The sequence below is a fragment of the Anopheles merus genome, chromosome 2R, assembly GCF_017562075.2.
Source record: "Anopheles merus strain MAF chromosome 2R, AmerM5.1, whole genome shotgun sequence".
NCBI classification, from domain to species: Eukaryota; Metazoa; Arthropoda; class Insecta; order Diptera; family Culicidae; genus Anopheles; species Anopheles merus.
Window position 1 is genome coordinate 2,726,956 of NC_054082.1, and position 18,187 is coordinate 2,745,142.

The window sequence follows — 18,187 nt, forward strand, 5'->3', positions numbered from 1 at the left end:
CAGGACGGCTGGGGGCACTGTTTCACAGTTATTTGCCCATCCCTCCCCTCCCCAGTAACCACCACCACAGAAGGGGTGGTTTTAGAAGGTGGGACGAACGCGATAGAACGAGACGTTCGATTGTGTTGAAAAGGTTCTGCTCAATTATACTAACACGTAATTAAATATGGATGCATATAAATCCGCCAAATTGAAACCTAATGGCCCATTGAGAAATTAATTTATGGATTTGCGGAATGCGTCGGAGGGCGTTGACGATCCAGCAGTTTTCCGTCCAGTCTAGCATTAAAACGGGAGGGTGTGTGGTGTGGTGCTGCTGGTGGCGATTAAAAACGGCGCCAATTCCTGTGAGGCGGAGTGGGCAGATAATATTTATCGCATCGCATCGTTCCCGGTGGTACGCGGTGCGCTATCTTGAAGTTTTGCGTGCTCGACCGGTGGTCCTTCTATTGCCACTGCAGACGGCCACCGGAATAGTTGCAATTCAGTAATTGTGTAATCGTCCGAAGTTGTGCTCTCGTGTGCTGCCGTCGTTGTTGTCGGCAGTGAACCAACAGGCGTGCGCCTCGTGAGTGCGGTGGGTGAGAGAAGAACAATAATCATCAAAAGCGTGCACCATCTGCCCGCAAACGCACTGCTGCTTCGATGACAATTTGGTGGAGTTCGGTTTGGCGATCCGTGGCTGGTGGGAAAAGTGCTGCCAAACCACACCCGAAACACGTCGCCGTTGCACAGCTGGGTGTGCAAGTGCAGCATTTCCCACGAAGCTTCCAATGGGGGGCGGGAGGGAGGAAAGTGTGTGCGCACAGCGCGAGCTGCAAACCCGGAGAACCGATTCGGAGAGTGGGCTTACGGTCGATTAATCCTCGATTAAGATACGTTTAATATTTATTAAAATTCATACCCGTACGCCAAAAAACCGACCGATGAAGCAAAAACAAAAAAATTGTACATTTATCTGTCGTTAATTCACGGTTCCGCACCGTTCGCTTGTCGCCCCCGTCGCCCCCGTCGCCGTTGTCCGTTGCCTTCCTGTGTCGATTCACTGAACACTGATTAAAATTTTATCCTTACCGGGCCAGTTGCTATTGGAAAGTGAGGCAGGAAAGCAATGCGAGAGAAAGAGTGAGGCGGAGTGAAAAACAAAAAAAAACATTCCTATTCGAACAACTTAACAGCATCGAGCTTCCGTGGCCACATGACATAACCTCGGAATGGGAACACATGCAGTGGGACAACAGCACACAAACACACACACAGAAAAAACGCGTGTCCAGCCATGATTAACTGATCGGGCGGGATATTGTTGGATTGGAACTGGGAATCCGGGGCGACCGATGTATCTGCGCGGTCATTAATGTGCTTGTAAACGAATTGCACGGCTTTGGCATCATGCAAAATATTATTATGCGTTTGATCCTGCCACAGACAGGGATAAAGCAGCCGATGAGGCAACCCGAAACACCCTGTGCGTGGGATGAGTGTTTTTAAAGCCTTTTCTAACGAATAAAATGCTATTTACACTGTGTTTTGGGGGGTGAAAATGACATCGTGATAAATTTTGAGCTTAATTAAATCGAACTATGGCGAGCAAGCGGAATGCAGCACTAAAAAAAAAAAAAAACACATGCACATCACAATGTACGTGATAGTAATAATCGATTTAATAAATCATCGATATCGAATCACTTTTTTCCACTGCGCAAATGCTATCCAAAGGCTATTCGGGTGGCAGCGGTTTGTAACGGAAAAGCGGATTGGATGACCAGTACGCACAGAGTGGTTCGTTTTTTGTTTGTTTGTGTGCTGCCATCTTCTATGTCTTAGTGCATAATTACATCTCGCGTAAATAAAATAACCACGGTAGCGTAATAAATTGTCACAAGCCGTGTAAAATCTCGTCCATTTTAGCGGTCTTGTGTGGGTGTGTCAAATCCGATTTAACGAGTGACGAAATGCACCCAACCTCGCCCGGGTAGCTAAGAGGCTGGCACACTCCGCCCTCCGCTAGATGGAAGAAGGTTTTCATAAACATGACAATTAAATTTGCTTACCACTAAAAGCGGGATCCCTAACGCTGGTGCTTGTCAGCGCTTGTAATGGAGAGAGAGAGAGAGAGAGAGAGAGAGAGAGAGAGAGAGAGAGAGAGAGAGAGAGAGAGAGAGAGAGAGAGAGAGAGAGAGAGAGAGAGAGAGAGAGAGAGAGAGAGAGGGAGAGGGAAAACGGGAGGGAGCGGGACGAGAGTGTTTGTATTTTTTTTTGAAAAGCTACTGGTCGCGAAGGCTATCCGCTGGCCGACGGAGAAGGTGCATGCATCCGATGGTAAAATAAATTATGTTATAAAAATCCCATTAGCTGCGCGTCCTCGGGTCCGGGTCGGTTCTACCCTCCTGCCCGGGCGACTGTTCACTTTTGGCGCCATAATTTTGTTTATCCCAAAGCAGTGTCTCCTCACCACACACACGCTCACCTCTGCCTGCCTGTCTGGGCATCTTGGTTGTCCACAGTGGAAAACGGGCCTCTTCGGTGGCCTGCTCTTCTTCTGCCTGGCACCGTGACACACATATATAAATATCCCACAAGCCAGGATTTGTTGTGCCACGAATCTTACCAGAACCCCTCCCCCCGAGAGGAGAACTTTTTTTTTGCTGCTGCTGCCGTTGCTATTGCCGGGTGTATGTGTGTGTGTGTGTGTGTGTGTGTGTGTGTGGTGTGTGTGTGTGTGTGTGTGTGTGTGTGTGTGTGTGGTGTGTGTGTGTGTGTGTGTGTGTGTGTGTGTGTGTGGTGTGTGTGTGTGTGTGTGTGTGTGTGTGTGTGTGTGTGTGTGTGTGTGTGTGTGTGTGTGTGTGTGTGTGTGTGTGTGTGTGTGTGTGTAAGTCCTCCCGCACCACCGATGCCCATTACCACCGGTGTGGTGGCTCCGGGGACGCCCAGGCCAGGAGGTAACCATAATTTCTCGGGTGCCAGTCTGTTGTAATCCCCTATTAAGTGGTCTCCGGGGGGATTTCTTTTCGGTTAATCCTCTTAAACGGTTTCTTATGTGTTGTTGTTTGTTTGCCCTGCGAGAGATGCTTGGCGGCACAGGGCGGAGAAGGTGACAGGGTAGCAGAAGGAAATTCCCAGCCCGTTGTTGCTGCCGTTGGAGTTGGAGTTGACTCGATGAAAATAATCGTCCTGTAATGTGGGATGTCTGGCAGTGTCGTGTCGAACGGTGGGAAGGTAGCAAAAGAAGTTGAGTTTTGGATTTGCGGCATCGGGGAAGTAGGTAAAGCACTCAAGGGATGGGCGGCTGGTGGATTATGTTCAATGCGTAGGCTTGAGGAGAAATTAATTCATGGGGATTGATTTAATTAGATAGCAGACAACCGCACAGACAACTTGAGACAACTCTTCCACAGCACCACAACGGGCAGGTCAATTTGGGGCTGTAAAGTTGGAAGAAATGGGAGGTTCGTCGGGGTAAAACCTGTTGAAATTGCTCGGCCAATGTGTGATTGGTGTTGCCAAATTGCAATTCGGAATTACCCACCACCCAGCTGAAACGCCCTCCTCCTGTGGCACACAGCCTGAAGCATTGCTCTCCTAGGCTCTCATGTCACTTTGGTAAAAACCCGAGGCGCCGGTGTCGCAACCCCTTGGCTGGTGTAATGCGTTTTGGTAAGATTGTCGTCGTAAAGTTGCACCCCGCCAGCGTGTCCCATGTGTACTTAGCGGGTTGTGTACATACACGGACTCACATACACACACACACAATCATCTCTTGCAAGTGTGACGACGGAGTGCACCGTGCGCATTGCACCGGAAAGTATGAAACGCACGGAGGGCGTTAGTGCGTAGCGAAGGAAAGCAAAAGTGAACAACAACAGCAGCATTACCCACCACCTGCCCGGTTTTGTCTTTCCCGGTTGCTAGGCATACACACGTGGCTATTATTGGACGCCTCCCTCCCCACTGCAACACAACGTCCTACGAAGCAGCTAAGATGACAGTGAGCTAAAGGGAGACGGCAAGGGACAGCAGCAGCAGCACCACCAGCAGGGTAGTAGAGCCAGCCAGCCAGCCAACTATCTATTTCTCACGGGTAGTCAACTCTCCCACTCTCCGCTGTGCTTTTTTGCTTCACTACCATCACCCACTCGAACTCGGAGTTGTGCGGTTTCGACGGGCTTCGGTGGGCAACACGGCGTCATTTGTAGTTTTCGATCGTTCGGCGTCGTTACGGATTGTTCGATCATCGAAGTTGAGTGAGTGCCCGACCGACTAGTTTTTTGTTTTCGCCAACCTCCAGTTCCCAGCAGTGTGTCTAGCGAAGCACAAGAATCAAGTGTTTGTTAGTGAAAGTTCTGGAATGCTATAAAGTGTACTCCGAAGCAATCAGTTCAGCTAACACAAGTCGGTGGCGTTCTGTGAAGCAAGCGAAACACCGTCCTCGGTGTTCGGTGTCCGATAGTACTGCGTCGAGTACTGTCTTGGGTGTTGCAACATAGCATCGCTCGGCCCACTTATCACGACCCACTACCAGAAACCGGGAGACCACAAGCAGCAGCAGCAGCAGCAGCAGCGGCAGCAAAAAAGGGCACAACGAAATCGAAAGGTGTCCATCAAAGGAGAAAGTCAACTCGCTGCTGACAGTTACACAATAGCGTCATCGCCTTTCGTTGTCGCCATAGTTACTCGAAGGAGGAGGTGGTGGAGCATTATCTCACCGTTCCAGCGCACGTGAAGCACAGCACAGTAACCTTTTGCCATCCCGGAGAACCACTTTGTTCGTTCCGTTGCGAACCGGCTTGACAGTTTCGTTCGCCGGCACAGGTTCTGTGATTTTCCCAATTTTTTTTCGAAAGCTCCTCGTCGAAACACACACATCCACACAGCTACAAAATGCAAAAGACCACTGGCAAGGTGAGTAATATCCGTTACATAATCGAATATGGCGCTCGTGTATGTGTGTGTGTGGGATGGAGCGATTGTGCGAAATGATAAAGACATAAAAGAGCAAAAACAAACCGAAAGCTTCCCCCCCCCACACACGCCCAGCCCGGCCGCAAACGACGAAACCGCAAAAAGGCGAAAGATGAATGGCGAGCAGCTTTGGTTGGGTTTGGCACGGGAGGGTGAAAGGGTGTTTGATTGGGTGGGTGGGAGAATGGAGGAGCGAAACACAAAAGCTAACTGGAGATGATGTTTATATCTACGTGTGTGTGTTTGTGTTTGTGATTATCGCTCACTTTACCCATCATTACCCGGCCCCTCCTTGCCCGGCTGGAGCTTTCCCTTTCTTCATCCACCCTCATCCGTGGGGTGGGGGCCGGTTGGATTGTTGTTTTTTTCTTCTTCTGTTTATGATTGCCTTTTACTTTTCAGCCGCTTCGTGTGCGATTATGCTGCATAACCTCTTTCTCTCGCTCTCTTTGTATGTGTGTGTGTGTGTTGCAATCCGGTATTTATGTTTGCTCTTTTTCTTCTTTCTTTCTTTCTTCTTTCTCTCTCTCTTGGCGATCGCCGTTTTGCGGTCACATTTTGCCCGGTGTTTCGGCACAAAAAGCAGGTCAGCAGTCGCAGCGCCGTGAGCGTATGCTGGCTGGTCGGGCTGGGGCTGGTCTGGCTGGTGGCGGTGGCGCTGTCCGGCAGTACCTGTGCCGCCGAAGCGACCACCGCCCGGACGCAGGTCTCGGACGAAGCACTCGACAAAGCGCTCAGCGACAAGCGGTACCTGATGCGCCAGCTAAAGTGCGCCCTCGGCGAGGTAGCGTGCGATCCGGTGGGAAAGCGCCTCAAGAGTAAGTATCACACACACACATACACACACACACACACACACACACACACACACACACACATCCACATGCACAGCTTTTTGCCACAACCGGGGGGGAAAGGAGGTCACAGCAAAAAAAAAAGTAGTGCAGAGTGTCGGAAACTCGGGCGCAGAGTTGAGAGCACTGTTTCGGGTTTAGTTTAAAGTTTTGGCCGAACAGGAAAAGAGCTGTTCAACAACAACTAAAAAAAAAGCCCTCCAAGAAGCGCCATTGCCATTGAACGAAACTTTCGTCCCGGTGGCCGGTGCAGTCCGGACCGGCGCAATGGCCAGAAACAAATGGGAAAGCATTTAAATTCGGCGCCGCTCAAAATCGCACATCTTAAGCAGTCAGTTTTGTTCGTTAATTAAACAACGCTTTCAGCTTGGCCCTGGTGTGGCGGTTAGCTCGAAAGTGCAACCACACAGGAGCCAGTCCGTGGAGGGAAAGGAACGAAACCCGAAAAAAGACACCGGACTCACCATAATCCCGTTCCTTTGGTTCCCTTTGGTGGTTGCCTACTTCCGGGAGGGACGGGGTAGCGCTAGGTGACCGTTGCAGTCGTCGTCCTCGAAGGAAAGAATAATGTATCTTTTCAGCTAGTGAGGTACAAGCAAGTATCATTTTGTTGCTACGGGGGAAAAACAACACAGACACAAAAAACGGCTTAATCGGACGAAGAAGCGAGCAAAGTTTGAGCAAACCACCAACCAGGCAAACCGATTCGTCGTCCTTCGCCGTCAGCATCGGCATCATGTTTTCTCGCATTTCGATCGGGGCTGTGTTTCTTTGTTTGTTTGCCTGTTCGGTCCAGCGCGGACCGAAAAGCGTACAAAAGAAAAGCGATCTTAATTAAAATTAAAATGATAATTACGTTCATCCGTTCTAGGGCGAACCGGAGGGCTGACAGTGCTGGGAGGTGGTACACTAGGACAGGGATTTGGTGGTCCATTTGTTGTGAGATAAAGTGGCCAGAAGGGTACGTGTGTGTGTGTGTGTGTGTTGTGTGCACTGTGAGCGAAACAAGCCACTGCAACTCAAGACGAATAATGTTTTCCAGCGGAGAAAGGTAGCGAAGCAGCAGAAAGGTTTGTGGTTTTGAGTGTTTTTGTTTTCGGGTTTTGGGGAAAGAATGGAATGGTCCGTTTCTTGGAGAATGTGGTGGCGGTGCTGCTGCTGTTCGTCGCCTGCTCGCTTCCCAGGACGCCTTGCACGAACCGATTTATGGAGTTTTGCTGTGTTCGGGTGTGCTTGGGTGCGATGCTTTTTATGATTACTCTTCACACTATAAAAGATATTTGTCTTTGGGGGAAGTTGGTGGCGACTTTTTGAAAGTGGGCCAGAACGGGACCCCTTGCTGGTGCCCCCGGCCACTGAAGGCTGACCAAAGCCCGCAAGCGTTCGGTGGTTTTAGCCGTTGCAGTTGACTTGGGAGTGAAATGTTGCTTGCTGGGAGCTGTTTTCCGCAAAAAGTCAAGCAAAGACATAACAACACAATCGGACACACATACACGCACAAACACATACACGCACAAACACACACACACAGCTCACAGATTTGGCAAGCACTAATTGCACGGTTTTTGTGTATGCGGTTTTAGCGGTTAGTTTTGGCCGTTTCCTAATGACTTTATTGCTCGCTCTAAAATGCTCCCGAGGTGCTATCCTTCCAAAAAAAAAAAAAAGAGAGGAGATGTGGGGGCATTTTCTTTCTTAAACTTTTCCCACCAAAATCGAACATTTGTTCTGCCTGGGATGCTTTTAGCGATAACGTTCGAAATTTAACTCAATCAATTGCTCGTGCTGGTGGTGGTCTACAGCAAACTTGTTCTCTTTCCCTTTTTGGCGGGTGCAGGGTGGTGGAAGCTGGGTGAACGAAAGGGCACTTTCAGTCGGAGGAGGGGGTGGGGGAGGGAGCGTGTTGAAACATTTTATTGCTCGTAAATTCTGGGGGCAGTGAAACGATTTAGCACCAAGCAAAGCGAACAAACGAACGATGCAATAAGCGGTTATAAAACGCGATTTATATCCCGCGAGTAGCAAGCGCGTGTGTGCGCTGTGTTGTGTTGTTACGCGAGCGAATCATTAATATTTCAGTGAAATTTGTGCACACAACAATTGCTTCTTACTCTGCAGGCTTGGGTGCGAAAAATACGTGCTATAATAACTAAAGAATCCGTTTAATGATTGAAAATTGCATGTAATAGCGCCTGCTCCTGCTGTCCCGTCCAGTGCAGAGCGAATTGTTTAATCACAGCTCGTGCCCCCGGACCAACAATCCGGACGTGCCGCTGTCTCCCCTGACACCCCCCCCCCCCCCCCCCATGCCGCGCCCGCTCACATTATTAATTATCAGATAATTTTAAATAACATTTTGCCGGTTTTGCAAACCGTGACAAATGACCCCGCCGGCGACGTGCCGTTTGTTAAGGGCCCCCTCCTTTGTGACAATATTTAATTTAAGACTACACTTTAGCGCGAATTAACACCTACGGCATCTCCCCCGTCCACTCCCTCTGTCTGCGTGTCCCAGCCCACATACACACACACATAGGCGAGCGGGATTGAACTGTTGTGCTGTGCATGCCTGTTGATAATGAGATGCGAAAAATGCATTAATTCTATTCCAAAGTCAGTGATTTATGACCGGCTGTTGGAGTGGAGCGGTGTGGGTGGGTGGTTCGAGCATATTCATGCTGTATTGTTTCAACAAACACGTCCCCGTGGCGCGCATATTTTGTGTCACATTTATGGCATTTTTGTTCACGCCACCGATTCGACACCGCGCTCTTTTAACACTTAATTAAATCGCACACTGATAAGCGGGGGTCAGGGTGTAGAGGATGGGCTGGATCGAAGCTGGGTGAACGTTAGCTGTATGCTGATGACACTGGTGATAAAGGAATGTCTCCATCGAATGGGGTGGTCAAAGGTTTTCCATCTTTTTCCCCCAAGGGCGGCCTCACTTTCGGGAGTCCCAAAGAGAGTTTTGGCAGTGGCAAGGGCTCGCGACACCAATGGCAGGAGGTGTTGGAGGTCATTTTAGAAACGTGCGTGCACAAAATGCGTGTGTGTGTGTGTATGTGTATGGGTCGGCCAGTTTGGGCGGGTGGTGCACGAGACTCGTTCGCGCCAGTGCCGTCGTGGTGGTGCGTGTGCGTGCTGCGTCTATCGGGGACTGTCGGCCTGATTGCCCGAGACTGTTGGCGAACGAGCATAGAATAAATATTTTGCCGCCGATGCACAATTAAAGGAAACGCGTGTGTGGGTACATCCCGAACGATGACGACGACGACGACGATGGTGACCGGTGACGATGGCAGCGGTTATACATAATTCATCGCATCGCATTTCATGGTTTCACCTCGCCACCCCCGCCACCGCCACCGCCCAACGATTCCAGCTCGTTGTGTTGTATGCGCTGGCCAAGCAATTTGTTGCAATCACTCCCCCCTCCCCCACTGGGCGGCTGGCTGGCGAGGAGACTGCTAATGTTGCTGTTAATTAAATTGTTCGCATTAGGACCTCGAAAACCATAATTTATGGTTTGATAGATTGGTTTCAAGTCGGGGACGATTGCGCTGGTGGATAGTGGAGGAACATTTCGGTGCTGCAATGCTCAATATTGGTTCGTTCTACTGTGTGTGTGTGTGCTTTGAAGTTCCTGCACAACATGCACAAGATGTTGTGTGCTCCCTGATGTTTAGGACTGCGATTAAACATCGTCCAACCGTCCCAACTGTTGATCGGACCGCTTTGTGGCAGATGGCTCGTATCGATCGGTTTGGTTTACTTCCATTAAGCAGCGATCGCAAGGAGTGCCTTTTTGTGTTGCTGCCCAAGCGTCCCACCGGTGGGTCTTTCCCGCGTTGATGATCCCACATTGCCGCCATTCAGGCGCGAACCATGCCGGGCTTGGTAATGATTTTTCACTCCGCGAAACTGTGCACCATTAATGTGTAATTAAATCTTCAATTAAAATCTAATTGATTCCACAGATTGTGCCCATCCGGTGGGTGTGCTTGTAAAAGGGGGGGGGGGGGGGGGGGCTGAGTGAGCGCCAATCGGGTGTTACAACTAAACGGTTTGAATGCGATTCCCTCCCGCCCGCGCTGCTGCCGGCCTTTTTGCATCTGACAACGGGGCGCGACGGGGAAAGTCTTCGAGCATTATTTATGCAATCAATGGGTGACGGCATTCCTAGAAGATGAAACCTCGCGAACGGACCGGCGCGAACGGATGGATGGGTTCTGTGTGAAAAGTTAATAGATTTACTGATTTATTCTACTTGTTGGGCGGACGGGCATATCTTGCATATCGTTTCCTACGGGTCATTAACTGTCGGTCTGTTTTTTTTCTTATTCTTCTCTTCCTTCTTTGCAGGCTTGGCACCGTTCGTGCTTCGCGGCGCTTGTCCACAGTGTACGCCGGCCGAGATGAACCAGATCAAGAAAACGTTAGCTCATTTGCAGCGAAACTTCCCGTCCGAATGGAACAAGCTGGTGCAGACGTATGCTGGCTGAAAAGGGGAAGCTGGTGGAGGACGTTTTCTTCTTCTTCTTCTTCTTCTGCCGTGTGAGTGTGATAGGAAGAGGCAGAGTCCGTCGGAGGTTTCGTTTGGAATGGGAGGGATTTGCGATAAAGTATTTTAGGATGTATCGAGTAAACGCTGCAAACAGTATGTGGCATTGTAGTAGTGTAAGGTGCTCTAGAGGTGTATGTACAAACTCTAAAGGTAGAATGTTCGAAAATATATGAAAAAAAAAAAAACAAACAAACAAACATGGAACACATTGCAATAAAAACAAAAACACGGTACGCCTAAAGGTATGCAAAGTCACACAAATGTCCTTGAAGAGGCGAAAATAAACATCAGCATTCGGCAGTACGACCGAGCAACCCAGCAGCTGCGTGATAGTTGCTGACGGGAAGAATGACAAAATAACGAGCTGCTCGAAAAACGAATCCAACCGTCAACACACAGTGAGAAGGAGAACGATTGCCACATCCCCTGAGGGGCTGAGGGGGGTTTGTTGCAAGACTCGCAAGGGTCGCAAGGTTTGAAGTATTTTTGGATTTGTCGGAATAAAGTAACGAAAATGGTTCATAAACGCGCCAAATCAACGAGGATTTCATGTGGGTACGTGTATGTAAGTTTCGCTTCGATTCGCTTACCATCATCGGAGCATTGGCTGCATATTTTCGCCTTTCGGTTCGTTTACTTCGCTTCAATGTTCCCTTCGCTTTCACACCCCTTACCCCCCCCCCTTGTAGCACGACGAAACGGGCGAAGCGAGGAAAACTGTCAACTTTTTACATTTCTTTCGCATCACCGCCCACTTCACTTGCGCCGCAGCACAATCAACCGGTCGACAGGCACCATTATATCCGGTCGTCATGGCTGTGACGGTGGTTTTCGGCACAACTCTCAACAGTGAATGTGGAACAAAAAGTGTTTGGGACAAAATTGGCTTCCGAAGAAACGCGTTCCGTCCCAAGGTGCCGGTTCATCTTGGGAGCGAAAGAATGGCTGTGTGTGTTACTAGTGTTATTTTTGCCAACTCGAAACACTTATCAACTAGTGTCGCGTTATTGCGATATTGGGTGCACCAACCCCCCTGCAAACCCTCGCCGTGCCTTTCAACCAGCTCGGTTTGGCGCGAATGGCTAAAGTCATACGGCTGCCTCGAGGGACACATTCGGCATGTGGCAATAGCATGTGTGAGCAGTTTTCCACACCCTTTGCTTTGGCTATTGTTCTTCTGCGTCATCAACACCATCAATGCGAAAAAGTGCGCTAAAGCAACACTCGTTCTTGCAGGGAAGAAAGCGACAAACCCTTACTCGACGCGCCTAAAAGTATGCTCAATCGACACGGCTGTTTGCTGTCGAAGGGCGGTGGAAAACCGTTGCGCGGAAGGAGTCGGGTTGCCCGATGGAAAACACAGCCCACACCCCAGTTTGGACGTGTAAAACCTTCGTTGACAAAGTTAAATTATTCTTTCCGAAGCGAATGCAAAGTTTGCTGGTGCTGCTAAAATGAACGAAATGCGTTCATGCGCTCCAGATCGGGTTGCGGGTGCTGGAACGTTGTGGGAGGGTGTAAAATCCTATCAAGAAAACACAATGCCCCTGTGCGGCGGGACCGGAAAGATGCAGATATAGAAGAAAACATTCCCCTCCCGTTGGCGGAAACGGACGCGGGAAAAGCGTGGCGGAAAAATAGGGATTAGTTTGGCAGAGGCGCGCGGTCGTGCGGCGTTTCTATGCATTCACGACAATGATGCTTGCGATTGCGAGTTTTGGAGTGCAAGGAAAATATTTTCCTTGTTCGGAAACAATTACACTCGTTTGCGTTACGTCCTCCGGGTGGTTCCGTCTTGTGGCCCGGGCTAATAAATTACTTCCCAGCTTCCGTCGAGGGTTTTCCGTCCGGTTGGGTTTGGTCGATTGCGCTAAAAGCTAGCTCAGGAAACGGCGTCGCGGATGGTGGTTGGATTTGCCCGCAGGAACCACTTGTGCGTGTGTGAGTGGAGTGTGTGTGTGTGGATGAAAAACAACGAAGCAAGCTTTTCCAATTTACTTGAACACTCTCACCGGGTTGGCCTCCCCACCTCCCCCCATGGTAACCATGGCGGTACAGCCAAACGCTTCCGTTGAGGACACTTCCACCAGTTGCATTCCGGCACCTGCTGAGATGCAGCTGTAGTAGTGGCAGTAGTAGCAACAAAGCTGCCGGGGAGCTGATGATGAACAATGGCCACTGCCACCCCGTTGCCGGGAGTGATTGTTATCGTTTAATGAAATATTCGTCATATCAAACGGGGAAGAATGGACACCTGGAGTGCAGTTGCACCTTTAGCAAAGACACAGAAAGAGAGTGAGAGAGAGTGTGTGAGAGAGAGAGAGAGAGAGAGAGAGAGAGAGAGAGAGAGAGAGAGATAGAGGTGGCGTTGAGTAATGGGTTTCGTTTATGGGCCATACATATTTTTCAACTCCGGTCATAACACTTCATAAATTGTTCTTAGGCCAATGGAAAAGTATGTGTCTGTATGTGTGTGTGTGTGAGTGTGTAATGATGCAGTGAAAACGATTTTCAAGCGCAGTGTCCGTTGTATTTTGCTCCGGTGTCGGGGCGAGAAAGGAAGGAGAAGCTTAGTTCCAAGAAAACAGGTGGGTCCATTTCCTCGCTCGAATAGCCCAAATCGCAGCATCAGAGACCGAACCCGCAGGGGGAAAAAGCGCCTCCACAAGCGAAGATAAAAGAACCAAGTGTCTCGATGTTCCGCAGAGCTCACCAAAGGGAGGAGAGCAAAGAAAGGTGTAAAGTCTCGTTGAATTATTAATCCCTTCCCGAAGACATACTCGACGCCAGCCAGCCAGCCAGCCAGTCAGCGACGGCGAACGGACAGGGCTCCCGTCCCGGTACAAGTGCAAGTGCATTGTTGATTGTCCTTATTTATGTGCTTTTAGATTCCTCTGGCGATGGGAGAGCTGTTGGAGGACGGAAGGAGAGGAACCTTCTCCACCGTGCACAATGAACTCACGGGAGAAGCACGGAACAACAAACGGAATGAAATCATTGCACGTTGCCGGCGTTGGGCAACGATCAAGTGTACTTTAAGGGTGGGAACAGCGAGTCTACGTCGACACAGGATGGTGTGTTGTATGAGTGTGTATGTGTCATGGAGTTTATAAACCTGCCCCAGTGGCAAAGGAGCTAAGGGCAGCTGTCCGACTGTTTGTTGCCGTTTCGGTTATTGCCACTTTAGCCACGACAGTTCGTTCGTTCGTTCGTTTCGGTGACGGTCTATTGTTTCGTTGGCTTGTTGGAATTGTAAAATAACCTTCTCACTATCGCTCTCTTCCTCTCTCTCACTCCTATTCCTTTTTGTTGCAAATTTATGAACAATTTATGAGATTACAATTCGCTCACTCGCCGGTTGAGCGAGGTTGCAGCGTTCAGGGTGCAACCGTGCCGATGCCTTCAAAGAGCACTTCTTCTCGATTGCACTTTACCTTTGTGTGTTGTGCTGGTGCTGTGCATTTGCTGGTGCAAAAGAATGGCCCAACGGTGGCATGTGAAGATCATAAGGAGTCCTTAGAGCGCTGTTTCTTTAGATTTACTAAGCATTAGATATCGGCTGTGACGGTGACAATGGTGGGGACTCGTAACCCGACGACAGAACCGTTAAATTGGTTGTTGTTTTTTTTTTTTTATAGAGCCATAGTTGGATGGGGACATAAAAGCTGAATCTTTCTATAAATTAGCTAAGCTACTATTGCGATTAAAGTGTTAAAAAGAAAGCTTTATAGATAATATGTTTCACTTTTTTTACACAATCTAGCAGACAATTCTCGTTGGTTGTGTTTTTCCAATTGGAAAACCAATTAGTTAATCACATATTTCCTACTCGAAATGTCCAAAAAGCAGCTTACAGGAATATGGGATACACACATCGTAAGGTCATAAACATTAAAAGAACGTCATTATTTTGCTCTTTTCACATCAAAACGAGCTTTTAAATCACATGAACAACTGACCGTAAGCTGCACGTTCGCATCCCCAACGGTAAACGAGCTAGTTTTTCATGGCCCATAATTTGAGCGCCCAAAAGGGGAGTTTCCCTGTTGGGGGGAAAACCCCAAAACAAACGAGCGACAAAAAAAAGCTTCCCAAATGAGAACATTATCGGTGGAGAAATAACAACAACCCGAAGGATGGCCGATGGGCCAGCGGGCAAGCCTAATGGAACTAATTTCGCTCTGGGCCGCCATCATTACCGCTTGCCGCTACCCGCTTCCTTTGGATGGATGCGCTTATCGCAGCGCTACCGTTGCCAGGAAGCGTCATGTTGGGACGATTTTCCACGAACAAATGGCTTACTACCGGGTTGAAGCGTGGTTCTATTTTTTTTTTCTTTTGGTGCCCGTCAAAATCTGGCAATGTATGGGGGTATTTTTTTCCTCCCCCCATCCGGGTACGTTCCAATACGTCGACGGAGCTCTGCGTGCAAAAACGAGGCACTCCCCTAGTTCCGTCGCAAAAAAAGGGAAACAGAAACACCCAAAGAAATAAACACTAGAGTAAATAAGATAAAGTAATTATTTGCAACTAATTGCGTTGGAGGTTTTTGCGCCTTGTCCCGCTCGCATGGACAGCAACAGAGCGCGCACGGTGGTGGGTGGCACACGCCCGCCGTTCCCCGTCTCTCTTACTTAATTATTTTCCATTTACGACTCGGGGCAGGGAGCAGTTTTCCGATGGCTGGGCGGGACTAGTTTCGGCCCAGGGAGATGCTGAGCAGATGAGCGCTGTCCCCTAATTCGACCATTACACGGGGCAAGGACGGGTGGTTTGTGTATGTGTGCCCTTTTCCAAGCTTTGCAGTTCCACCGGATGTAACGGGCAGATGACCCCCTGTGGGTGGGGACGGTATGTGTGAGGTGGAGTGCGGTTTCAGCAACGATGTTCACGCGTGTAATCACACACACACATGAAGGACCCAGAGCGTGTTCCCGAGTTGTCGCTGGAAAAACCGGTTCGGTCGTGTTATAATTTAAATGTCAGTCGGTTTGGGATTCGCTTTCGCATTTTGTCGAATTTTCGACCGGCTTTTGCTTGTGCTTGGTCGCCATCGTCGATTTTGGACCTGGCTAGAGAGCGACCACCCCCATTTTGCCTGTGACACATGTCCACGCATGGTAAGGTACCTCCAGTACCACTACTACTACGAATCCTTCGGAACGCGCTTTGTACGACGTGCTGGAACCATCAGAATGCCATCCCTCGTTCTACGGAACTTGCCCAAAAAGGGACTTGCCAGACAGTGGAGAGAAGAACAACAGCCGTGATGTAAGCCATCGGCTCGGCCTGACACGTATCTAATGCGATAATATATAATGAAAATTTATTCTCCTGCCAACCGACGGTAGCGAGAAGTTCTCGCTTCCGTGCTACAACCGCACTCACCCCTTGGCACAACGGCATACCGAGAGTTCGATCGTCCGGACGTCTGTGCTGGTACACGGCTTGGGGAAGGGGGAGCGAGACTTCCGGGAAGAAGTTTAGATCCACCTCATCAACCTCACACTGAGCTTGGCATGTTCGTTGCAGTCGCTCGTCCTACAGCGACCGAGCGAAAAGCTTGTTGGAAAAAGTGTCTCGGTGCGTTGGTTTTTGCGTGCTTTGACACGAGTCTACAAAGAAGCAAGCGAGTCTAAAATTACACACGATCGACACACGGATCGGGATGGTTGTGTAGCAACAACAACAACAACAACAGACATCCGCATTAATACAAGGGATGTGGTTTGTGGAAGCGTTTCGAGCAAATTAAAGGACGCCCCAGATGAGTGAAGCGCAATTAGTTTAATACGGAAGCGGATCCATTTCCTTGTTTGCGAGCGAAAAAGGGAACCCAGCATTAAAAAAGAGACATCGCCATTGCGAAAGCCCCTGCTCTGATGAAGCCATTACTTAGCCAATTCCAATGCATTAGTTTGCAATCGAGCATAATATTTGCTAATAAACCGAACCGAAGATTTCAATAAACAGCATCGCCTCGATCGTGCTGCCGCCATTACACGGCCGAAGCTCGAAGGCACACGGGCACGCGTTTAAATCAACCGGATATTTGTTAATTATGTTGCAAGATAATTAACCCGCAGCGAGCTCGTCCTCTGTGTGGCATACAAATTAGCAAGATGCAACATGGGCACGCACGGCCACGAGCGCCCGCGCGAACATCTTCCCGATGCAAATTGGCAAACTTATGCGCAACCCGAGCAACGTTGCGAGCCGTCCTACATCAAAGGCGACACTCAGGCACGGATGGACACACAGAAACTGGCGGGTGATGATCAAGCGCAGGAGCAACGAAAAACAAACTGAATAACTATTTGGCACTCGTATCGCATCGGTCCTGTGTTCGCAAGATGTTGTGTGAGCTTTCGGGGCTGTGCAGGACAGCGCGCTCGTGTTTCGATAAACATTAATTACATTCCACGTGCGGTTTGAGCCTTGCGGATGATGTCGTGGATGATGCGAATACTCGACAATGTCTTTGGAATTTGTGCACACTTCATTTACACTTCATTCCCAGTTCTTGGCTCTGTAGTGTCGGGTCCAGCAGGGGAGCTCTATAAGCAACGGGTGACCTTTTTCTCCAGACGGCACTTTCTGCAGATGAGCGTTTTGCATTCCAACGCCATCGATAAGCGTGTCTTGGGGCGTTCGGGCAAGTCGGAATTTCCTTCATCCGTCACTTGGCCTTGGCCAAAGGACACCGCCAGCGCACAGCGCGTACCACCTTCTGCCGCCTTCTGGCGTGTAATAAATGTAAATGTCAGGCGAAGCAAAAATGCATAGCTTATAAATAACGGCACACGCTTTATTCTCTCCCGGTGGTGCTGGCCCCGGAAGTACTTAGGAGGGATCGGGGCAAAAACGAAATAAAACGAAACGATGGCGATTTTATGGCAACCTTCTTGGGGGAGTACGAGCGGGGTGTACCGTGCACAGTAGAACGCAGAAGAACGAAGAGAGCGCAAAGAGTAACGCAGTAACCGTTAGACAAACTAATTCAGTAATGCTGAGCAATTTATTCATGAAAAGATGTTTCAACACCCAATCCCCCGACCTAGCAGGGCTGTGGGACGTGGCAGAAAAAGGGGCCCTGAAGATGTTTATGGCATAATTTTGCTGTCAAATGTCTTTTTCGCGCGCGCGCGCGCGCTCACGATGGCGACGACGTGCAACCGGGCAAAAGGAAAGTCTTTCGCGGTGCGGCGACGGACGGTCGTCATGGTGGCAGGCACTGTCGATGGTCGGTAACTATGATTCGACGACTCTTGATATTCATTAGCGAAGCGCTCTCAATTTGCATGCTATTAACCGTGACATCCGTGTGTTCGGCTCGTCGCCGTGAGGCTTTCGCCGGTGTGACCGAGGCAGACAGGCAGAACACTTGTCCGAGGAAAGCACTTTCTTGAGAGGCGGTCTACTAATAGAAGGGAGGTTACCGAAGTGCTGCACCTTTCAAAGCCAGTGCCATGCGTTGGGGGGACACATGAGAGGGAAAAGACAGCACACGCCATCCTTTGGTTGAGTGGGAAAACGATGCTTTTGCTTTCTTGCTTCACTTTCGTCTCAAGAAGGGATGTTTGTTAGGAACGGGAATCTCGCTGTCACCTCGAGCGTATGTGGGAAGGACAATCGTTCCCATCTGGTAAGGCTCAATGTGTGGCGGCGAAGAAAAGGAACGGAGGCGAACGTGGCAAATGGGAATGAATTAGTAGCTACACCGAAGCAAGGGCAAAGTAGCTACACCGAAAGGAAGCAAAGAAAGGACCAGTAAAAACCTTGCCCCAGCAGCTCAGTCGGTGCT

At 49.5% G+C, this 18,187-nt stretch overlaps 1 protein-coding gene across 6 annotated transcripts; it reads left to right on the forward strand.

Moving 5' to 3' along the window:
- Nucleotides 1-316: 316 nt before the first annotated feature.
- Nucleotides 317-10,909, forward strand: LOC121587922 (putative odorant-binding protein A10). 6 transcript variants are annotated; one of them, XM_041905274.1, is made up of 4 exons: nucleotides 317-397; nucleotides 4,289-4,902; nucleotides 5,546-5,780; nucleotides 10,182-10,909. In XM_041905274.1, the coding sequence occupies exons 2-4, from the start codon at nucleotides 4,882-4,884 to the stop codon at nucleotides 10,319-10,321; spliced, it is 396 nt and encodes a 131-aa protein (XP_041761208.1). In that variant the 5' UTR covers nucleotides 317-397; nucleotides 4,289-4,881; the 3' UTR covers nucleotides 10,322-10,909. The 6 variants fall into 6 exon arrangements, with proteins under 6 accessions (XP_041761208.1, XP_041761207.1, XP_041761209.1 ...); XM_041905273.1 differs by lacking the exon at nucleotides 317-397 and adding an exon at nucleotides 435-581; XM_041905275.1 differs by lacking the exon at nucleotides 317-397 and adding an exon at nucleotides 435-577.
- The last annotated feature ends 7,278 nt before the right edge of the window (nucleotides 10,910-18,187 follow it).